General features: G+C 38.0%; 1 protein-coding gene across 2 annotated transcripts in view; it reads right to left on the bottom strand.

Moving 5' to 3' along the window:
• Window positions 1–22260, bottom strand: part of ATRN (attractin) — a 185008-nt gene that overhangs the window by 106971 nt on the left and 55777 nt on the right. For both annotated transcript variants that reach the window (XM_036244251.1, XM_036244252.1), the window contains exons 4-7: window positions 19822–19950; window positions 15214–15419; window positions 13524–13692; window positions 400–490 (exon numbers count right to left, since the gene is read on the bottom strand). In XM_036244251.1, coding sequence (XP_036100144.1) covers window positions 400–490; window positions 13524–13692; window positions 15214–15419; window positions 19822–19950 — 595 coding nt within the window. The remainder of the gene's footprint in view (window positions 1–399; window positions 491–13523; window positions 13693–15213; window positions 15420–19821; window positions 19951–22260) is intronic.

Here is a 22260-nt window from a genome sequence, read left to right as displayed (position 1 = left end):
ATTAAAATGGCTAAGAAAGCCTGGCCAATGTGGCTCAGTGGTTGAGCGTTGACCCATGCATCAAGAGGTCACTGGTTTGATTCCCGATCAGGGCACATGCCCAGGTTGTGGGCCAAATCCCCAGCGGGGGGCATGCAGAAGGCAGTCAATCGATGTTCTCTCTCATCGATGACTGTATCTCTCTCTCCCTGTCCCTTCCTCTATAAAATCAATAAAGAAAACTTTTTAAAATTAATTAAATGACTAAGATGGTAAATTTTATGTGATGTATATTTTACCACAATCAAAGAGATTAGGGGGGAAAACAACAATATTAAATAGCTTTTTAACCACATAATATGATAAAGTCACTATGGAAGAGTTGAGTTTCTAGCTCAGTAAAGAGTGGAGACATTTTACCTTGTATAATGCTAAAGAATGGCCATATCTAACAACCACATTGTTCACAGAACGATTCAGTGCAAGCCACTCCCTAGAAGCAAGGTCATACCTACAAAACAAACAGATCATATTTTCACCCAAATGACAAAACAGAGTATCTCATACTTTTTTATTTGTGATCAATCCAATTTGGAGATGCTCATTACATCTGACATGCATATGGGAAGGCACTTGGGCAAATAAACCTAACATCTGGGCCTACTATGCATATGATAACTCAGGAAGAGGAGCTGGGCTGAACAGCCCTGGGACAAGAAAGAAAAAAAAAAACTGGAAGTTTCTAATGCTTCCTGAAAACCTCTTCTACACAAAGTCTAAACAATTTGCAGGTTGCATTATACTCAAGGAACTTAAATTTTTATTACCGTAACTTGTCTTCTATTTAATCATGTGAAATTAAATATAGGTACGTAAAGGGGAATGATAATTAAATAAAAGAAAATTCCTAACTCTCCTTTTTACCTAATTGATTTTTTAAAATTTGTATTTTTAAGAAAGCCAGAATATCATTACAGCATTTCAATTATACTATGAATACATTTTATACCAAAAAAATGCCAAAAAGAAAATTATCTATACTCTTCCTTTGTAGCTTAATCACATCCATATCTCAGAATATTCACATTTAGTTTGTCTTTAAGAAAAATACCTCTCTATTGTTTTTATTAAAAATCATAACATTGATTATAAAGAATGGAACCAATGACCCTGCCTGGGTAGCTAAGTTGGTTATAGCATTGTCCCAATATGCCAAGGTTGAGGATTCGATCCCTGGTCAGGGGCACATGCCTAGGTTGTGGGCCAAATCACTGGTAGGGTACATGCAGGAGGCAGCCAATCAATGTTCTCTCTCATTGATATTTCTATCTCTCCCTCCCTCTCTCTTCCTCACTCCCTAAAATCAATAAAGAAAAAAAAAAAAAAGAAGCAACCAATGAATGCATACGTAAGTGGAACAACAAATATCAATGTTTCTCTTTCTCTCCCCCTTCCTCTATCTCTAAAATCAATAAATAAAAAGAGAATGTAACCAATGCAAAAATATAGAGCTAAAATCTTAAAACTGATCCCACATTTCAACACTTAAAAATGAGTATCATTAACATTAAGAAAACATCATTCCAGACATTTTTCTATGCATATATAGATAGATAGAAGAACAGAGTGACAATGTATATTTATATAAAGGGGATTATGCTATAGATACGTTTAATAAACAGTGTTAATTTTAATTTTTATATAATTTAATAGAAAAAAACAAAGGGAAACAAATGCCATTGTTACACTTTTAAAGTTTATTTACTTCCTATGTTTCTCTGAATAATCTAAGTTTTTTAAATTATACAAACCATTACTATATGTAAACAAGATGTAAGAAAGTTTTATCACAACATAATAGCAAATAGGCAACAAATGTCCATCAACAGAAAATGGATTAATAAATTATACAATCTATCTATATAATAGAATAGTTACAGAGTAAAAAAATATACTCAAGCAACATATTATCAACATAATTCTCAAAACAATGTAAAGCTAAAAAAACAAATTACAGAATACTATTTTTATAAAGACTAAATACAAACTTTATTAATTCTAATATATGTTTATGTATGTTTAAAGTGTAAAAATAGCCCTGGCCAGTTTGGCTCAGCGGTTAGAGCATCGGCCTGCGGTCTGGAGAGACCCGGGTTCGGTTCCCGCTAAGGGCACGTACTTCGGTTGCAGTTTGTCCCCGGCCCTGGTTGGTCGTGCGGGTGGCAGCCACTCGATGCGTCCCTTCACGTCGATGTTTCTCTCTCTCTCTCCTTCCTCTCTCTCCCTCTCACTCTATCTGTACAAAAAATGGAAAAATATCCTCGGGTGAGGATAAAAAAAATAAATAAATAAATAAAATAAAATAAAGTGTAAAAATATGTATATGAACAAATGACAGCACAAAATCAGGATTTAATTATCTTTGGGATTTTGGAGGGGTCTTTAACTATGCTAGCAATGTTTTACTTCCTAACCTGGGTGGTAAATGTATTAGTATTCACTAATTTTTCTCTAAATCCTTCCTTTGTCTTAAGTATTATATACATAATCTGAAACAAATTTAACAAAATGGTGACATTTATTACATATGAATAGTACATAAATAAGACCACATATGATTTTATGTATTGTTTGAATATTCTGTTTTTTAAGTAAATAAAAAATTCAGAGGTTGAATTCACTTTAGTTTTTAAGTTACAGGAGGATTCCAAAACGACGGCGGAATGAATGGAAGCTACACAGACCATCTCCCAGGACCAAACTGGAATTACAACTAAAATAAAGACAAATCGTCGGGAAAAAGCAACTTGTGAAGACCATATAACCAGGGACACTGACTCGATCCTGGTAGGATTGCGGAGGCGCGAGACGGGGCTGGGAGCCCAAGGACAGCAGCAGTCTTAGCTGTGAGCAGTGCCCTCGGGTTAAACTCCCAAGTGGCTCCACAGCGCAGAACTGGGACAGAGCGCTAGAATAGCCACACCCACTCACCTTGGGCTCCGGCAGAGGGAGGGCGAACTGGACTGGAACTGTGTGGGGACACTCGGTATTTGGAGGATGCTCAGAGCTTTTGCTGAGTTGTTGCCACACAAGACAGTGGCCATCTCACTCCTTCCCAGGGCTCTGGGAAAGGTGGCGGACCCTCCCTCAGAGATGCAACCCTACAGGTGGGCCACTGAAATGCAAACTGAGGCTCATTAACAACCAGCATCTGCCCCACCCTCGGGAAATCCCCTTATGCTGAATACCAAGGGAGTTTTTCATTCAACTGAGAACCCAAGGCTCTTCAGTAACCACGACTAATAATAGCCTCCAGGCAAAAAGCGAGAGAATAACTGAACCATTCCTGGGCTTGCAACTCTGCCCAGGAAAGTAAAACGTGACAGTGGTGTTTAACATGGGTCTTCCCACGCTCATCCAAACCCAGTAGAGGGAGCCACAAACAGCAGAACACCAACACCCACAGGGAAAATTTGAAAGGCTCCAAAGCCCACAGAGATAGCCAAAGTGCTGAAACAAAGAAACAAATGCCAAATGAAAGAACAAGAGACCTCTGCCGAAGATGAGATAAATGAGGTGCAGTTAAGCGAGTTATCAGAGGTAGAATTCAGAGCCAGGATCTTGAAGAAGCTCAACAGCATGAGTAAAGACATCAACACCATGAGTAAAGACATAGAAATGTTGAAAATCAATCAACTGGAAATTAAAAACAACCAAGAAGAAATGAAGAATGACATATCAGAAATAAAGAACACAATGGAAGGTCTAAACAGCAGAGTAGAGGAAGCTGAGGACAGGATCAGTAAATCAGAAAACAGAGTAGAAAAAAAATCAACCAATCAAAAACCCAAAAGGAAAAAACAATGAAAAAACAGGAAGACAGCTTAAGAGAACTGTGGGACAATTGGAAATTTAATAACATTCACATCATAGGAGTCCCCAAAGAAGAAAATGAGCAAGAGTTGGAGAATATATTTGAAGAAATAGTGACAGAAAACTTCCCTAATTTGGTGAAGGAAGAAGGCATTCAAGTTCAAGAAGCACAGAGGGCCCCAAGTAAGAAGAACCCAAACAGGCCCACACCAAGACACACAGTAATTAAAATGCCAAAAATTAAAGACAAAGAAAGAATCCTAAAAGCAGCAAGAGATAAGCAACAGGTTAACTACAAAGGAACCCCCATAAGGCTATCAGCTGACTTCTCAACAGAAACACTACAGGCCAGAAGGGAATGGCACAAAGTAATCAAGGTCATGAAAAACAAGTATCTGAATCCAAGCAAGGCTATCATTCAAAATAGGTCAAATAAAGAGCTTCCCAGACAAAAAGTGGCTAAGGGAATACATTAGCACCAAACCAGCACTGCAAGAAATGTTAAAAGGACTTCTGTAATTAGTAGAAGAAATAGGAAAAAAAATATATAACCACCCTAAATTAAAATGGCAATAAATAAGTACATATCAATAATCACCTTAAATGTAAATGCATTAAATGCTCCCATAAAAAGACACAGAGTAACTGATTAAATAAGAGGGCATGACTCATATATATGTTGTTTACAAGAGACCCATCTCACAATATAAGACTCAAATAAATTGTAAGTGAAGGGATGGAAAAAAATCTTTCAAGCAAACGGAAAGGAAAAAAAAGCTGGGGTAGCAATACTAATATCTGATAAAATAGATTTCAAAATAAAGGCCAGGAAGATATAACCTTGATAAACATATATGCACCCAATATAGGGGCAACAAAATATATTAAAAATCTTCTGGAGGACTTCCAAGGAGAAATCGACAGTAATACAATCATAGCAGGGGACTTCTACACCCCACTGACATCACTGGATAGATCCTCTAGACAAAAAATTAACAAGGAAACAGAGACTCTAAATGAAGCACTAGACCAAATGGATTTAATAGATATCTACAGAGAATTACACCTCAAAACTATAGAATTCACATTCTTCTCAAGTGCACATGGGACATTCTCAAAGATAGACCACATGTTAGGGAAAAAACTAAGTCTCTACAAGTTCAAGAAGACTGAAATCATATCAAGCATCTTCTCAGATCACAATGGCATGAAACTAGGATCAATTGCAACAAGAACATGCAAAGACATTGGAACACATGGAGGCTAAATAGCATGTTATTAAACAATGAATGGGTTACCGAGGAGATCAAAGAAGAAATAAAAAACTTCCTGGAAACCAATGAAAATGAACACACAACATCACAAAATCTATGGGATGCAGCGAAAGCAATTCTGAGAGGGAAGTTCATAGCACTACAAGCCTACCTCAAGAAACAAAAAAAATTTCTAATAGACTATCCAACCTCACAACTTAAAGAACTAGAAAGCAAACAAAAAGAAAACCCCAGGGCAAGTAGAAGGAAGGAAACAGTGAAGATCAGAGCAAAAATAAATGACATCGAGACCAAAAAATCAATTCAAAGGATCAATGAAACAAAAAGCTGGTTCTTTGAAAAGATAAACAAGATACATGGACCCTTAGCTAGACTCACCAAGAAACAGAGAGAGAACTCAAATACACAAAATCAGAAATGAAAGAGGAGAAATAATAACTGACACCACAGAAATACAAAGGATTGTTAACAAATATTATGAACAATTATACGGCAACAAATTCGACAATCTAAGCAAAATGGACAAATTTTTAGAAACACATAGTCTCCCAAAACTGAACTGGGAAGAGATAGAAAACTTGAACAGACCAATAACAACAAAGGAAATTGAAGAGGTAATCAAGACTCTCCCAGCAAACAAAAGCCCAGGCCCTGATGGCTTCATGGGGGAATTTTACTGAACATTCAAAGAACTAATACCCATTCTTCTCACACTATTTCAAAACATTCAAGAAGAAGGAAGACTTCCAAACACATTTTATGAGGTCAGCATAATTCTAATTCCAAAACCAGAAAAAGATACTACAAAGAAAGCAACTACAGGCCAACATCCCTGATGAACAGAGATGCCAAAATCCTGAACAAAATACTAGCAAATCAGATCCAGCAATACATCAAAGAAATTATTCACCATGACCAAGTGGGATTCATCCCAGGGATGCAAGGCTGGTACAATATTTGCGAATCGATAAATGTGATACACCACATAAACAAAATGAAAGATAAAAATCACATGATCATATTAGACACTGAATAAGCATTCAACAAAATCCAGCACCCATATCTGATAAGAACGCTCAGCAATGTGGGAATGGAGGGATCATATCTCGACATAATAAAGGCCATATATGAAAGACCTATGGCCAACATCATACTCAATGGGCAAAAATAAAAGCATTTCCGTTAAGAACAGGAACAAGACAAGAATGCCCACTTTCACCACTCTTATTTAACATAGTACTGGAAGTCTTAGTCACAGCAATCAGACAGGAAGAAAAAATAAAAGGGATCCAAATAGGAAAGGAGGAAGTGAAACTGTCATTATTCACAGATGATATAATACTGTACGTAGAAAACCACAAAGACTCCATCAAAAATCTACTAGACTTAATAAATGAATTAGGCAAAGTAGCAGGATACAAAATTAACATCAAGAAATCGATGGCATTCTTATACACCAATAATGAACTCAGAGAGAAAAAAACTAAAAAAAAATCCCATTTACCATCGTGGCAAAAACATTAAGATACCTAGAAATAAACTTAACCAAAGAAATAAAGGACCTATTCGCAGAAAACTACAGGTCACTGAACAAAGAAATAGAGGAAGATATAAAAAAGTGGAAGCACATACCTTGTTCATGGATTGGAAGAATTAACATCATTATAATGTCCATATTACCCAAAGCAATCTATAGATTCAATGCAATCCCCATCAAAATACCAACGACATACTTCTCAGACCTGAAACAAATACTTCAAAAGTTCATATGGAACCAAAAAAGACTTCGAATAGCCACAGCAATCTTGAAAAAGAAGAACAAAGTTGGAGGGATCACATTATCAGATTTCAGGTTATACGACAAAGCCACTGTAATCAAAACAGTCTAGTACTGGCACAAGAACAGGCAGATAGACCAGTGGAACAGAACAGAGAACTCGGAAATGGACCCAAGGCAATATGCTCAATTAATATCTGACAAAGGTGGCAAGAGCATATAGTGGAGTAAAGACAGTCTCTTTACTAAATGGTGTTGGGAAAATTGGACAGCTACATGCAAAAAAATAAAACTAGACCATCAACTTACACCATACACAAGAATAAACTCAAAATGGATAAAAGACTTAAATGTGACTCATGAATCCATAAAAATCCTAGAAGAAAATGTAGGCAACACAATTTCAGACATCATACGCAACAGAATTTTCACTGATACATCACCTAAGGCAACAGAAACAAAGGAGAAAATGTACACATGGGACTACATCAAACTCAAAAGCTTCTGCACAGCAAAAGATACAATCATCAAAATGGAAAGGCAACCCACTGTATGGGACAGCATAATTGCCAATGATATATCAGATAAGGGGTTAATTTCCAATATATATAGAGTGCTCATACAGCTCAACAAAAGGAAGACAAAGAACCCAATTACAAAATGGGCAGAGGAACTAGATACCTCTCCAAACAGGACATAAAATGGCTAAGAGACATATGAAGAAATGCTCAACATCACTAATCATCAGAGAGATGCAAATTAAAACAACTATGAGGCCCTGGCCAATTTGGCTCAGCGGTTAGAGCCTTGGCCTGCAGTCCACAGAGACCCGGGTTTGGTTCCTGCTAGGGACATATACCTCGGTTGCAGTTTGTCCCTGGCCCTGGTTGGGTTGTGTGGGTGGCAGCCACTCAATGTGTCCCTTTCACGTCAATGTTTCTCTCTCTCTCTCTCCCTCCCACTGTATCTGAGTAAAAGGTGTCCTCGCATGAGGATTAAAAATAATAATAATTAAAAAATAAAACAACTATGAGGTATTAGCTCACACCTGTCAGAATGGCCACCATCAACAAATCATCAAACAAGTGTTGGCGAGGGTGTGGAGAAAAGGGGACTCTAGTACACTGCTGGTGGGAATGCAGACTGGTGCAGCCACTGTGGAAAACACTACGGTGTTACCTCAAAAAATTAAAAATTGAATTGCCGTTTGACCCAGTGACCACCGCCCTCATTATTGTCCAAGGGTCAACTGTAATTCATTTACCTTCCTATTCATTTGATAAATACTTATTTGAGTATGTTCTATGAGCCAAGCCCTTACTTGAGTAAACAAGGTCTCTAATCTTGGAGAACTTGTAGTGGAAAAGGCAGAATATGAGCAAAAACAATAGGCACGAATAAAATGAAAAATTATGAACATAGCTCTAAAGAAACGAGAACTGCCCTGGCCAGTTTTGCTCAGTGGTTAGAGCGTAGGCCTGAAGACCAAAGAATTACGGGTTCGATTCCCAGTCTAGGGCATGTATCTGGGTTGCAGGTTCGATCCCTGGCCCGTCAGGGTTGTGCGGGAGGCAACCAATGGAAATATCACATTGATGTTTCTCTTTCTCTTCCTCCCTCCCTTCCATTCTCTCTAAAAATCAATGGGAAAATATCCTCAAGTGAGGATTAACAAAAAAATAAAAAATTAAATAAAAGTAGAATAAACAAGATTGTGGCAAAAAGACACTAGGGTGGTCCTCATGATCATTCATACCCATGCCTCCTGATGTTCACACCCATGTATAATACCCTCCCCTCAAGTGTGCACTTCTAAACAACATAACATGGCAAAGACAATGAGATTTCATTCTGTGATAACCATTCTGCTAGCAGATAGTCTAGAGACTCTCCTTGTGCCTGATAAAGTCAGCAGCCATTTTGGGGAAGCTCAAGTGATAAGGAATTATGACTGGCTTCTAAGCTTTAAGGGTGTTCTCCAGTCAACAGCTAGCAAGAAGCTGTGCCATCAGTCTTACAACCATAAGAAAATGGATTCTGTCAACAACCTGAGTGAAACTGGACATGAATTTTTACCAGTTGAGCATCTGGATGAGAACACAGGCCAGGTGACACATTGACTGCACAGGACCCAGTTGAGCTCTGCCTAGACTCTTTTTTTTGTAAGATATCTTTTTTGTTTTAATATACTTCTTATTGATTTTTTTTTTTTATATATAGAGACAGAAACATCATGATTGGCTGCCTCATGCACACCCCCTACTGGGGATCGAGCCCACAACTTGGGCATGTGCCCTGACTGGGAATCCAACCAGGACCTCTCAGTCCATGGGACAACGCTCAATCCACTGAGCCACACCGGCCAGGCTAGGATTTTTTTATTGATTTTATTTAGAGAGAGGAAGGGAGAAAGAGAGAGAGAAACATCAGTTGGTTGCCTCCCATACATGCCCCAACCAGGAATCAAACCTGCAACCTTTTGTTGTCTGGGATGATGCACCAACGAACAGAGCCACCTGGCCAGGGCTGCCCAGACTCTTGACAAGCAGAAACTATGAGGTGATAAATGTATGTTGTTTTAAGCTGCTAAGTTTGTGGTAATTTTTATGAAGCAAGAGATAACTAATGCACATAACAATACAGGGTGTGAAAAAAAGAAGAAGTGATGGATGACTCCAAAATGTTTGGCCTAACCAAACAGAAGGATGAAGTGGTCATTAACTGAGGGACATCTGGGGAAAGAACAAGCTGGAGGAAAGAACAGTTCTGGACACACTGAGTTTAAGATGTCTATTAGTTGCCCGGCCAATGTGGCTCAGTGGCTGGGCATCGACCCATGCACCAAGAGGTCGCCAGTTCGATTCCCAGTCAGGGCACATGCCCAGGTTGTGGGCCCAATCCCCAGTGGGGGGTATGCAGGAGGTGGCCAGTCGATGTTCTCTCTTATCAATGTTTCTCTCTCTCTCCCCCTTCTTCTCTCTCTAAATCAATGAGAAAAAAAAATTTTTTTAAAGATGTCTATTAGTCAACCAAAAGATGGAGATGTCAAATAAAGAGGTGAAAATATGGGTGCTAGTGAAAAGTCCTGGCTGCAGATATACATTTGAGAGTCATAGCCTAAAGGCCAAGATATCACATGAGATCACAACAAGAGTGAATAAACACTCTCACAAAAGAAGACCAAAGGCTGAGCCCAGGGGCACATCATTCAGAAGTCAGTCAGTTAAAAAGGGACCAGCTAAGGAGGCTGAGAAGGAATAAGTAATTAGAAAAAAATCAAGAGATTGTGGTGTCCTGGAAGCCAAGTGAAGAAAAGTATTTAAAAGAGGGGGAAGGGACCAGCTATATCAAATGTTGGTGAAAGATCAAGTATGATGAGGACTAAGAATTGAAAATTTTAAATTCAGCTCCTCAGTCACACTAGCCACATTTCACATGCTCAATAACCACATGTGGCTAGTGATATGACAGTGTAAATACTGAACATTTCCATTATGACTGAAATAGAAACTGTCTACTGGACAGCTCAGATGTACAGAAACAGAAGACAGAATAAATGAGCATAGATGTAGGTAATGGCTAAATGTGGTGGTGGAAGTTTACACAAATCCTTTATCTTTCAAAATAGAAACAGGAAGCAAGGGCATCAGCTGAGAATGAAAATAGGAGAAAATGTGGAGATTTAAAAAATGAAAAATGACAGCTGAGCAGGAGAATGAAAGAGAGAATGAGAAAGAACCAATGAATTGTAAACCCCTATGCAACCAGGTTGTTAGAGTTTGCCCAGCTTCTTAAATCCATACATGCATGTCTTTTGCCAAATTTGGGCAATTTTCAGCCATTATTTCTTCAAATACTTTTTCAGAAACACCCTCTTTCTCTTCTCCTTCCAGGACTACTCTGCTGACAGAAATGTTAACGTCTTTATTAGAGTCCACAGGTCTCTGAGATTCTGTTCATTTTTTTAGTACTCTATTTTCTCTCTCTTGTTCAGACTGAGGAATCCCTATTGTTCTATCTTCAAGTTCACTGATTCTTTCCTCTGTCCTCTCCATTATGCTGTTGAGCCTATCCAATGAGATTCTTGTTTTGGTTATTTTTTACTTCTAAAATTTACATTTGATTTTTCTTTATATCTTCTGTTTCTTTTATGAGACTTTCTCTTTTTCATTTGTTTCAAGTTTCCTATAATCACTGATTAAAGCATAATTCTAATAACTGTGTCATCTTGGAGTGTCTCTTGATTGCCTTTTCTCATTCAAATTTAGATTTTTTTTTTTTTTCTGGCTATTAACACAACAAATGATTTTCAGTTGAAATCTGAACATTTTCGGTATCATAACATGAGACACGAGACCTTATTTGAATCTTAGAGCAGGCCTCCTCTGACACTGCTCAAATGCAGAGGAGGGAGAAAGCCAAATTACTACTGCCCTGATTGCAAGATGAGGGTAAAAATTCAGGCTCCCCAGAAGGTCTCCATTGACATTGCAAGGGGTAGGAGGCCTCACCTAGTGAAGAAGAAAGTCTCAGTTATTTAATTGGCCTTTTCTAACACTACCCTGCCAGGGTGGTTAGGGCACCTCACCTAGATCCTGGCAAAGGTGAAAATCTAGACTCTCCATTCAGACTTTGCTGTCAGGGGCTGGGGTGGGGCCACACTTCTGTGGTGTTTGGCTAGAGTAGAGGAATTACTTTCTAAAAGTTTTCTGTCTTACTAAGCTGGCCCCTTCCTTGTCCTTGGGCTAGACAGAACAAGTTTTTCCTGGGGCTTCTTCAGAATACACCTATTGGCATTTCCAGAGTGCTAATTTTTCCAACATTAAGTTTTGGATATAGGAGACAAAAAGAAAACCCTGGAAACCTACTAGTATGTCATTCCTTGGGTCTGGAGGCTCCTAGCCAAACTGCCTTCTTCTTTTTACCTTTCAGAGTTTTCTCATATTTGTTTTATAAATAATGTCCAGCATTCTTAACTATACTTATCACAAAGAACAGGGAAAAGTGACCTAAACTTCTTTATGAGTTTTTAAAATTTCCTTTTCCATATTCTATTTTTAAAGGAGCATCTGTTGTGTTCACTTACTCTGTGCTTCTTTTAGGTTTATCTTCAATTCTGAAATTATTTTATGATTCTTTCCAAGAGTCTATCATCTATGAATTTTTTTTTTTTGGTTCTGATTATATTATTCTTTCATGTTGTATCATTTTCCTATTGTATTTTAGTGTGTTTTGAAATATTGTTATACTTTTCATCAGTTTTGTGAGCATCTTTTTCTTCTGTCTTTCAGGTATGAAAAGGTGTTATTCTACTCTTTATTCTCTTTCTTCTTGTAATACCTTTCTATGAGATTTGACCATGATATTTTTCTGTTGATGAATTTTAAGTAAAATTACTTTTTCCTAAATTTCTACAGGAGAAGCTTTGTTTACATAGTTTTTCTACTTTTTCAGCTCTCTAGCTCACCCTTCTGCTATAGTATAGTGTTCAAATATATGGCAGTTTACTTGAGATCTCCTAGCTCTGTTCCCCTCCCTATTATCTAGAACTTTGCCTCTATTGCCCTTATCCTGTTCAATTTGAATTCTCTCCCCAGCAGTTTCTTCTCAGTGTGGAACTTTTTCCTACAAAGAGACTTTGGCTGGATCATTATGAGAGTTAATAAGGCATAAATTGCTTCAGCCCCTTCAGATTCTATTATAGATCCCTTGAATTCACCCAATTATTAGAATATGCAAAAATCTCTCCAATTCTAGCTGCTGTTCTCAGACGTTTGACTAAGCTTCCAAGCGAGTCTCTTCCAGGTGTACTGAATCCTGTCAGTGGGTCATTGCTCCCCTTTGCTTACTCCTGCATAGATGCTGATATACAGATCTTGGAGCTGTCAGTGGTTTAGCCCTACCCATCTGTGTAGGTACCTCTAACCAGTTTTGTTATAGATGTGACCCATGTGTTTTTGTGTTTCTTAGTTGTTCTATGTGTTTTAATGACTATATTTGGGGGGATTCAGAACTATGCCACTACTGCCATATTTCCAGAATCCCTTAAAGAACAGATGCTAGTTTTTTACACCCTTCATTAATAGAAAATGCCTAATAAACACTGGCAGGGCACAAAATCAGCATGAGTAAGTGTTGACAAATTTCTCAAGAGTCAATCTCCATAGCTAATTCCACTATGACAGCATATATTCTCCTTTCAAGGTGAGTGGCATGAGACAAACAAATAGAACTTGAACTCTGGGAAGCACTAGACAATGGCATAATTTCCACTAATAAATTATAAATTCCAACCATCTGTCCTATAGCTATATTAATTAAATGAAGAGATAAAGTAATCTCCTATTTATATAGAACGTACTATATGCACCTAAAGCAAAACATGAGAGACAGTATCTGGAAAAAAATGAGTTATTGCTTATTGTAATGAATTCTTAGTGGCTCCCAATTTCAAAAACTAAGGATATGTCAAAAAAGTTTGGAATGCTACTACAAAAATATCAACAGAGATTTTCTACCAGGTAATGAAATTATTGATTTATTTTCCTTTTGCTTATCTCTGCTTTATAAATTTTCAAAATGAAAAGCAAAACTTCTTACAAGTGTTTGAAACCACTTACGCTAGAACCATGCTGTAATCTGAGTGGTTGAACATATATCCTCCAACAATCCACATTATATTTCCATTGACCACAGCTTTGTGAGAGGCTCTGGGGAGCTTTGGGTTAGAATATTCCTCTTGAGTCCAAAATGACTGGTTAGCTGGTACAGGAATTGAACATCCAGGACCTAATAAAACATAATAGATTAGCTTCATAATATGAAACTTTAAAATTACTGCATTTCCAGTTTTAATCTTCTAAATTAACAACTATCTTAAGAATATTCAGTCTTGCCCTGGCCGGTTTGGCCCAGAGGTTAGAGCATCGGCCTGCGGTCCAGAGAGACCCGGGTTCGGTTCCTGCTAAGGGCGCGTACCTTGGTTGCAGTTTGTCCCCGGCCCTGGTTGGGTTGTGTGGGTGGCAGCCACTCGATGTGTCCCTTTCACGTCAGTGTTTCTCTCTGTCTCTCTCTTCCTCTCTTCCCTCCCACTCTATCTGAACAAATAATGGAAAAAAGTCCTCGGGTGAGGATTAAAAAAAAAAGAATATTCAGTCTTGCCCTGGCCAGTTTGGTTCAGTGGTTAGATTGTTGGCCTGCGGTCTGGAGAGTCCCAGGTTCAGTTGCCACTAAGGGCATGTTACCTCGGTTGCAATTTGTCCCCGGCCCTGGTTGGGTCGTGTGGGTGGCAACCACTCGATGTGTCCCTTTCACGTCTATGTTTCTCTCTCTCTCTCCCCCTCCCACTCTATCTAAACAAAATATCAAAAAATGTATATTCAGTCTTTTTCTCTTTAGTGTCTAGATAGCCGACAAATCCCTTTAATTTGTGCTTTTAATTTACTCAAAGCTAGAGACCAGTAGTAATCTCTCATAAAATTCAAAACCACACACTTTTTAATGATGACCTGACCTATTCAGGTTAGGATTTTTCAGTAACGAAATACTTGCTTCAACAGTCCTCAGAGGAAAGAGGACAATGGGAATATTAATACAAATGAAAAAAACTTTAGGGCTAAAATATAAAGATTAGTCCCAGGAATAATACAAACTTCCCATTTCCTGGAAAAATCAAGAAACTCCGTTCTTGGGAGGTTTGGCTTCTGCTGCAATATTTGCACAGTGGCAGGTACTAAAATATTTCAATTATTTACCTCCTTGATTTCAGCCAAACAGAGCAAATAAAGCATGTAAGCAAGCACATTTCCTTTCACAATAAAAGTGGTCTGAGAAAGGGATAAATATATAGAGAAAATCAATAAATCCATATCAGTTGTTATCACCCATCCCTTAAAGAATTTGCTCAAGCTTCTTTAATATTTTTTTATCTATAGATAAATCAATTAACTGACTACTTTAAAATTTTACTATATATTGAAAGTTTCTGAGGAGACATTACTATTGTCAGCTCTTGTTCCACCTCCCAGCTTGGTTCTCTGTTATATCTTCTTATGGCTGAGACCAAGTTCTCCAACTTTCATGAATGAATTGCAAAGAATGTCAAATCCCTCCCTAATTTTAAAAAGACTATAACCACACATCTATAAATTTCAAAGATATGTAAGAAGCTCAATAAGGAGATGTGAAAACCTAAATACCACCTGATATCTGAGTAACATAACAGGTATGGATGCTAGAAATAATGTCAATTATAAGTTATTAAATTAGAAATATACTGTAAAGTTGAAGAAAAATGAAAGAAGCTCCTACCCTGCCACTCTGAGAAGCAGGAACATCCTCTGACATCACTGGAATTGCAGATGCCTCGATGAGGAAAACCACAGTTATTTACACAGTGAGGAATGTCACATGCTTCACCTTTCCAGTTTTCAGAACATTCACACTGAACAGTGTTGCTGCTATTACTGATCTTACATTCTCCTCGGCCTGAGCAATTATTCGGACACATGTCAAAACTATAAAAACAATGGGAGAAAATTAAATCAAAACAAAGCAACACTTGAAATAAATTAGCAGAACTTCTTCCTACGCAAGGTCTAAGAAAGTCACCGTCTCTCCAGTTCATTCACAAGCATAACTGCAATACTTACCATTCAGCCTAAACAGGATCACCCTGCATAGCCAGGGCAAGTAATGAAATCAAATTGCCCTTGCTAGATTCTCTTAAGAAGAGATAAGTTAAAGAACTTAAAAAGAGAGAAGTGATTCTTGCAAAATGTCCAGATTTAGCTTCTCAAGGGTGGCATGACTATCCTATCCTTGGTGGGCTACTAACAATGAGCATTACAAAACTGTGAAATGCATGCTTGCAAGTTTGGAGAGGAAAAAGATAAAACAAACTGCCAACAATACACCATCATTCTTATGGTTATATATATATATATATCCCTCTGGACAGTCTCTGAAAGTTTACAGAATTTGTTAAAGATTATTGCCCAGATTGGTGTATTAAAAATTCCTCAGTAAGTGTATCTGCTCACTTCAGATGGAGGAAAAGGGAAGGCCAGTTTAACTTAATACAGGAGTTTAACTGTAATGCGTTTCATAATAACATGACTTAAGATAATTGTATTGACAGCACTTTGAAAAGATATAATTCAGATTTTAAAGAGGGGGAAGATAACTGAACTGTCAAGATCCTTTAAAAGTGTAGATTTGGCCCGGCCAGCATGGCTCAGTGGTTGAGCATCGACCCATGCGTCAAGAGGTCGCCAGTTCCATTCCTGCTCAGGGCACATGCCCAGGTTGTGGGCCAAATCCCTAGTGGGGGGCATGCAGGAGGCGGCCAATCGATGTTCTTTCTCACTGATGTTTCTCTCTCTCTCTCTCTCCCTTCCTCTCTCTAAAATCAATAAAGAAAAAAAAAGAGTGTAGATTTGTTCTAAGATCTGTAAAGAAAATCAAAAACAAATTTGGTAGCAAAACATGTCAGAATATAGTTATAAAAACAAGCTAATTAATGTTCATGCCTACACCCAAATAACAGTTTATGATATATTTATAATATTCATGCCTACACCCAAATATCAGTTTATGATATATATTAAATTTTATAAATATTTGTATACAGTATTTTAATAATCTATACATTATTATTATAATATGTTCAATGCATATGCCTACTTTTCAAGCCCTAGTAAGCAGAATATCTAAAGTACTTGGTAAAAAAGGCAGAATGACATTCCTGTAGACCCTCTAGAAAGTGGTGCCTACTATCTCTATGTAATAATACTTACACATAAGTAAAGCTTTAATAAAGGTCCATTTCATCTTTATTAGAAACAGTCCTCTCAAGAAGTTTCCAAAAATAAAGTCTAAATTTCAGACTGGACTTGTTATGCTGAAATAGCCACAACAATCACATTTCATTTTTATAAAAGGCCTAAAAAAAAATTGAGGTAAGGCATTTCCATTATATGCTAATTTATGCCTTATACCAATCATCAGTCAAATAATTTCCTACAGACACATTTATTAACCACACATGAGAGAATAGCACATAACCAACACTTAATGTTATTGAAAAACAAAAGGAGGAGGTAACTCATAGAACCTTTTAAACTAAAAAAGGGAAAATATAATTTCAACTTCCCCTTAAACTTCAATCTCTCCACTCAAATGCCGTTAGGCATAGGTTTACTTCAAGTGCCAAAATTAATACTAAGCATTCTTTAAAACAGTGAGTTACATAACATCTCAAAACACAAAAATTATTTTTGTATCTCTAAAATATGAAAATGGCAGGTAATACATCAAAATATCTGCTTGTATATCTGTCAAAATTAAAGTAATAAGAATAGCAGTCTAATTTTCTGTGCTTAAAATATGACTCAGAATGAGAAATAAGGTAGAGTGCCAATTTGTGAAAATAAAATATAACTAATTGTTTTTCTTCTTCTAAAAGAAAATTAAGGAACAGCTGAGTAGTTATGGGTACAAGCTTCAAGGGTCCTCCAGCTAAGGTTGGCACAAAGCTAGGATTCAGTACAACCTGAGGATATCAGGAAAATGAATGACTGTTTTACATATGTGCTTCTGGGTACTTTTCTCAGATAAAAACCAGTTTTATTTGGCTTTTCATAGGGTCTCAGACTGCTAAAGAATTCCTTTTTAAAGAATAGAAACTTAGTCTGGCCGGTGTAGCTCAGTGGTTGAACATCGACCCATGCACCAGGAGGTCACAGGTTCAATTCCCAGTCAGGGCACATGCCCAGGTTGTGGACCCGACCCCCAGTGGGGGACATGCAGGAGGCGGCCAATCGATGTTCTCTCTCATCGATGTTTCTATCTCTATCTCCCTCTCACTTCCTCTCCTTCTAAAATCAATAAAGGAAAAATTAAATAAATAAGTAGAATAGAAATTTGGAACCATGAAGCTAATAAAATTTACGATAACCTCATCATTCCTTCATTTAACAAATACTAGTTCTGGTCTCTAGGAAAAATCAAGGCTTCACCCTACACCAATCAGGGTAAGAAAAAAACGCATTCCTGAGGAACATACTGGCTATACAGCTAGAAGAGCACTCCAGTGATGATGGACAAAGGGATTCCAATATCAAGGAGTGCTTGAATTGCCTTCTCTCCTGGGGTGCTCACCTGCTTAAGTTTCTCTTCTCCCCCAAAGCTGCTATAGCGATGGGCCATTCAACAGGGAAGTCTGTGCCCTGTAGCCCCTGACCTAGGAACCTACAGGGAACCCCGAATGGGGCCTAAATAAATGACTAGCGCAATGCTACTCAGAATGTGGACCAGAGGTAGGCAGGCGGAAGCAGCATCACCCAGGAGCTACTCAGAAATACAGATTCTCAGGCCTGGGCTCTGCTGAACTACAATCTCTGGGTAGGACTCAGGAATTTGTGCCTTAACAAGCCCTCCAGAAGATCCCTGTGCATGTGAAGTTTGAGAAGCCCTAGCATAAAGCCACATCTCCCCTCTCTCCCTTCCCCTTCCAGAGAAGAAATTCACCAGTTTCCTACTCTCAATGCCATGACTTTCTAATCTTCTATTCCTATCAGCCCCCTGACTCCACCCTTCCCAGTTACAGCAACGTAGGGCCTCCTCTACTTATGTAACCTCATAGCCGTCAGCTTCCTCATTCTTGAGACTTTCTTCTCTGGGGTTCTGTGACAACAAAGCCCAATGGCATTCCTCTGCCCCTTAACTGCCTCTACTATCCCTCTCCTCACTGTGCACATGCCCCATAGGCCAGTCAGTCACTGCCTATGTGCACCAGTGATTACCAGATGACATCCCAGCCCTGACAGCAATTCTGAGTCTTAGATCCAAATATCAATGTCCTGTTTAGACATCCCATATACCCATGTACCCAACCAAACTTATCAGCCTTTATGCCTGCCTGTGTCATTAAAAATCACCTTGCTAGAAGAACTGTGATAAGCTACCCAGGCTGCCAAGTCACAAACCCTGGATACCTGAAAGACTGAATCACCATACTAATCAAGACAGATACTGCTTTAAATCAGCCTGAATAAACACTAAGATCATGAGAAAATGGGCAGAAAAAGAACCCAACATAAAGGTTACATGTGGCAGTCACTGCCTGTGGCAAGAGCTGGCAAATTTATTTTGTAAGAGGCCAAATAGTTTTTTAGGCTTTGAGGGCCACAGAAGCTCTTTTATCACAAGCCACTTATTTACGGCATTTTATGAATTTAACTACTTATGAAAAGAAACATTTTTTTTTTAGAGTTTGATGTGAAAGTGACTTTATTAATGAAGCAGTGAGACAGAAAATAAGCAACTCCACAGAGCAGCCCCCTTTAGCAAAATCTGCCTCCTTTATTGAGGTTCATTTAATTAGGGGAGGGTGGATTTCTTAAGAGGAAAAAAAGAAAAGACAAAAGTTAGCCTATCTCCTATCACAACAAATTCTAAATTCTAAAAGCTGCTGAAGTTTGTCTGTCTACACTTCCTTTGTAACCTCAACTAAGTTGTCATCAAAGGTCTAACCACTCAGTACATGAAAACTACTACCATTTATTAAATCATACTTAGCAAAAACCACCAATGTTTTAATCCATTAGTGGGAAAATGCTCCTCTCTTCCTGGAAAAGCTCAACAGGAGCAAGATCTGGGCTGAAACTATGGTCCCAGCACTTTGACAATTTACTTTACTGTTTCCCTGTAGTTTCCTCAATTATAAAATGAGTAGAAAGACAGTGCCCATATTTCACTGAATGTTTAAAAAACCTTAAATGAGAAAATCCATTCAAACTGCTCAGTGCAATGCACATCACACTGTAAGCCCTCAATATATGTTAGTCATTATTATTGTTAAAACAAAGTAGATAGTCTTTTGAATAAAATCACAAATGTTAGACTTAAATATCTTACTTGTAAGTGATATTAAATCCAGTCAAATTATAAGCAGCATCACTAAAAAAATGCAGCAGGGCATAACCTGATGTGGCAACAACCTCAGGGACAGTCTCATTGCCATCTCTCTCGGGAACGATGAGGCCGCTGAAATGAAAACACATTTCTTAAAAAGGGAAACACAATCACAGACATGTCACATGGTAGCAAACACAAATTCAGAGCCGGAATTCATATGTTAAAAAAAAACACTTCCAGGAAGAGGGACAACTTCCTGTGATAAATGCATGATACTATCCTACTAGTTCTGGTTCCTGAGGAATATATCTGAATCTTTTGCTAGGCTTTCCTTTATTCTGGATTATATTTCTATTAAGATTTTAATCAATGGCCCTATTCTCTTTTTTAAATAAAAATTTTAATAATGCTTCTTTGAAAAACTTAGTAAACCTCCAATAATCACAGAAAGTAACATATTTCATGAGTTGATGAATGTCAAATATATACTAGCAAAAGACATGAAAAGTAAAAATATAAATAGGTAAGCTTGATAAACAAACACCCATAATCCCAACATTATTAGCATTCTGATGTATTTTCTTTGCCTAATTAATACCACATTATATCTTATATTCTATTTTACCAGTAATACACCATAAGCATTTCCTATGTCACTACAAATTCCTTCAGAACTTTCAGTATCTCAGTCAGACTCTGGCACACAAGAATATTTGTTGGGTACCTGAAGAGGAAAAGAATTACTGAGTCAAAGGGTTTAAATGACAGCTTTAAGGCTCTTGACCCAAAATACCAACCTGCTTTCCAGAAGAGACATGCTGATTTGAAATCTCATCAAGAAAGAATAAGAATTCTCACCCTGCCAACCAGTAAGATTACCAGTCCTATTATAGCTTCGCTAATTTAATAAGGAAAAAAGTGATTTTTAAATTTTGATTCTGAGTTTTTTTTTAATACTCCTGATGTTAACCATTTTTCCTATGTTTACTTGCCTACTGCATATTTTTATATGCTCACATCTTTTGCCCAATTATTGAGGTACTGTGACTACCACCAATACCACCACCTCATTCTGTAATAGCGTAAATCCTTACCAGGCCCTATGCAGTCTGCTCCACACACACAGTGAACAAACATCTATCTCATCAATTATTCTCTTCCCTTCACTCACTCAACCCCAGCCGCACAGCCTCTTTGCTTTACCAGAGCACACACCAAGTAAACTCCCACCTCAGGGCCTATAACAATCTTAAATGCTCATTCGCTATGATGTAGCAATCCTATTTGTACTAAAAACACTTGCTTGTATACACAAAGACAAATATGTAAGAATCCTCACTACAGCACTATTCAGAATGTCAAAAGGTTGAAAACCACCTATATGCTCATCCACAGCAAGTTGGATGAATGCATCATTACATTTCTGTAGGTCTGCAGAACTAACAAGAAACCTCACCAAAGCATTCTGGGGGGGGGGGGGGGGACAAGCTGCAAAACAATGGGCCTAATATATATACGTACATATACACATTTACATGTATTTATATAAGTTCATATGAAAACTGGAAGAACACATAAGCAGGGTATGGGAGGGAGACGGGGACAAGATTTTTATTCAATGAGAGATTTTGATTTTAATGTGAAGACAGAACACTAGGAACCCTAGGACTCTGAAGGTGTTCTAGAGGTTACAAAACAGTGAAGTTTCTACTATTCAATTAACAAATGTTTCCTAAGCACTTACATGTGAGGCACTATTTTAGGTATCAAGAATACAACAGCGAAGAAGTTCCTGCCCTCATGGAGTTCACCTTAGAAAAACAACAAATAAGCCTAGATAGAGCTCCTCCCCTCCCCTGCCTGGTATGCATCTCTAGGGTGTCCCGAAAACTGTATATACAACTTTGAATAATTATAAAGCCAGTGTTTATTAAAATATATTTCATTTTCACAATATAAGAGAATCTACAGACATCCTGTATGATGCCAGGCAGAGAGAAATGCTCTGAAGGGAAACAGAACAAAGTGAAAAAACACAAGATGCTACTTTAGACAGAGCCGTTAGGGAAGGCCTCTTGGAAGAGGTGACATTTGTCCAGAAACCAAAATAAAGGTTTTAACCATCATCATGCTTTCATAAGTTTTCTACATCAGACCCCTTGAAATGCTAAAAGGGTAAGTACTGGTCACCTAGATACAGGTTTGTCAAAAGCAATTTTCTCATAAGAAATACCGGCACAGAAAATGACTGGGGGCTCTGTCACATGTGGGAGACCCTGCACTCTCTGTTATCCTAGCATGAGCTTCAGAGATGTGAGCTCTGACCTTTGCACCACATTCCTGGGCATGTCACCGACATCTCTGAGCCTCAGTTTCCTCAAATGCACAATGAGAATCAAACTGCTAAAGTATGTGCTTTAGTATGTACCACACTAGAAA

Source organism: Molossus molossus, unplaced genomic scaffold (assembly GCF_014108415.1).
Source record: "Molossus molossus isolate mMolMol1 unplaced genomic scaffold, mMolMol1.p scaffold_m16_p_6, whole genome shotgun sequence".
Taxonomy (NCBI): domain Eukaryota; kingdom Metazoa; phylum Chordata; class Mammalia; order Chiroptera; family Molossidae; genus Molossus; species Molossus molossus.
This window is presented reverse-complemented; position numbering and strand designations above follow the sequence as displayed.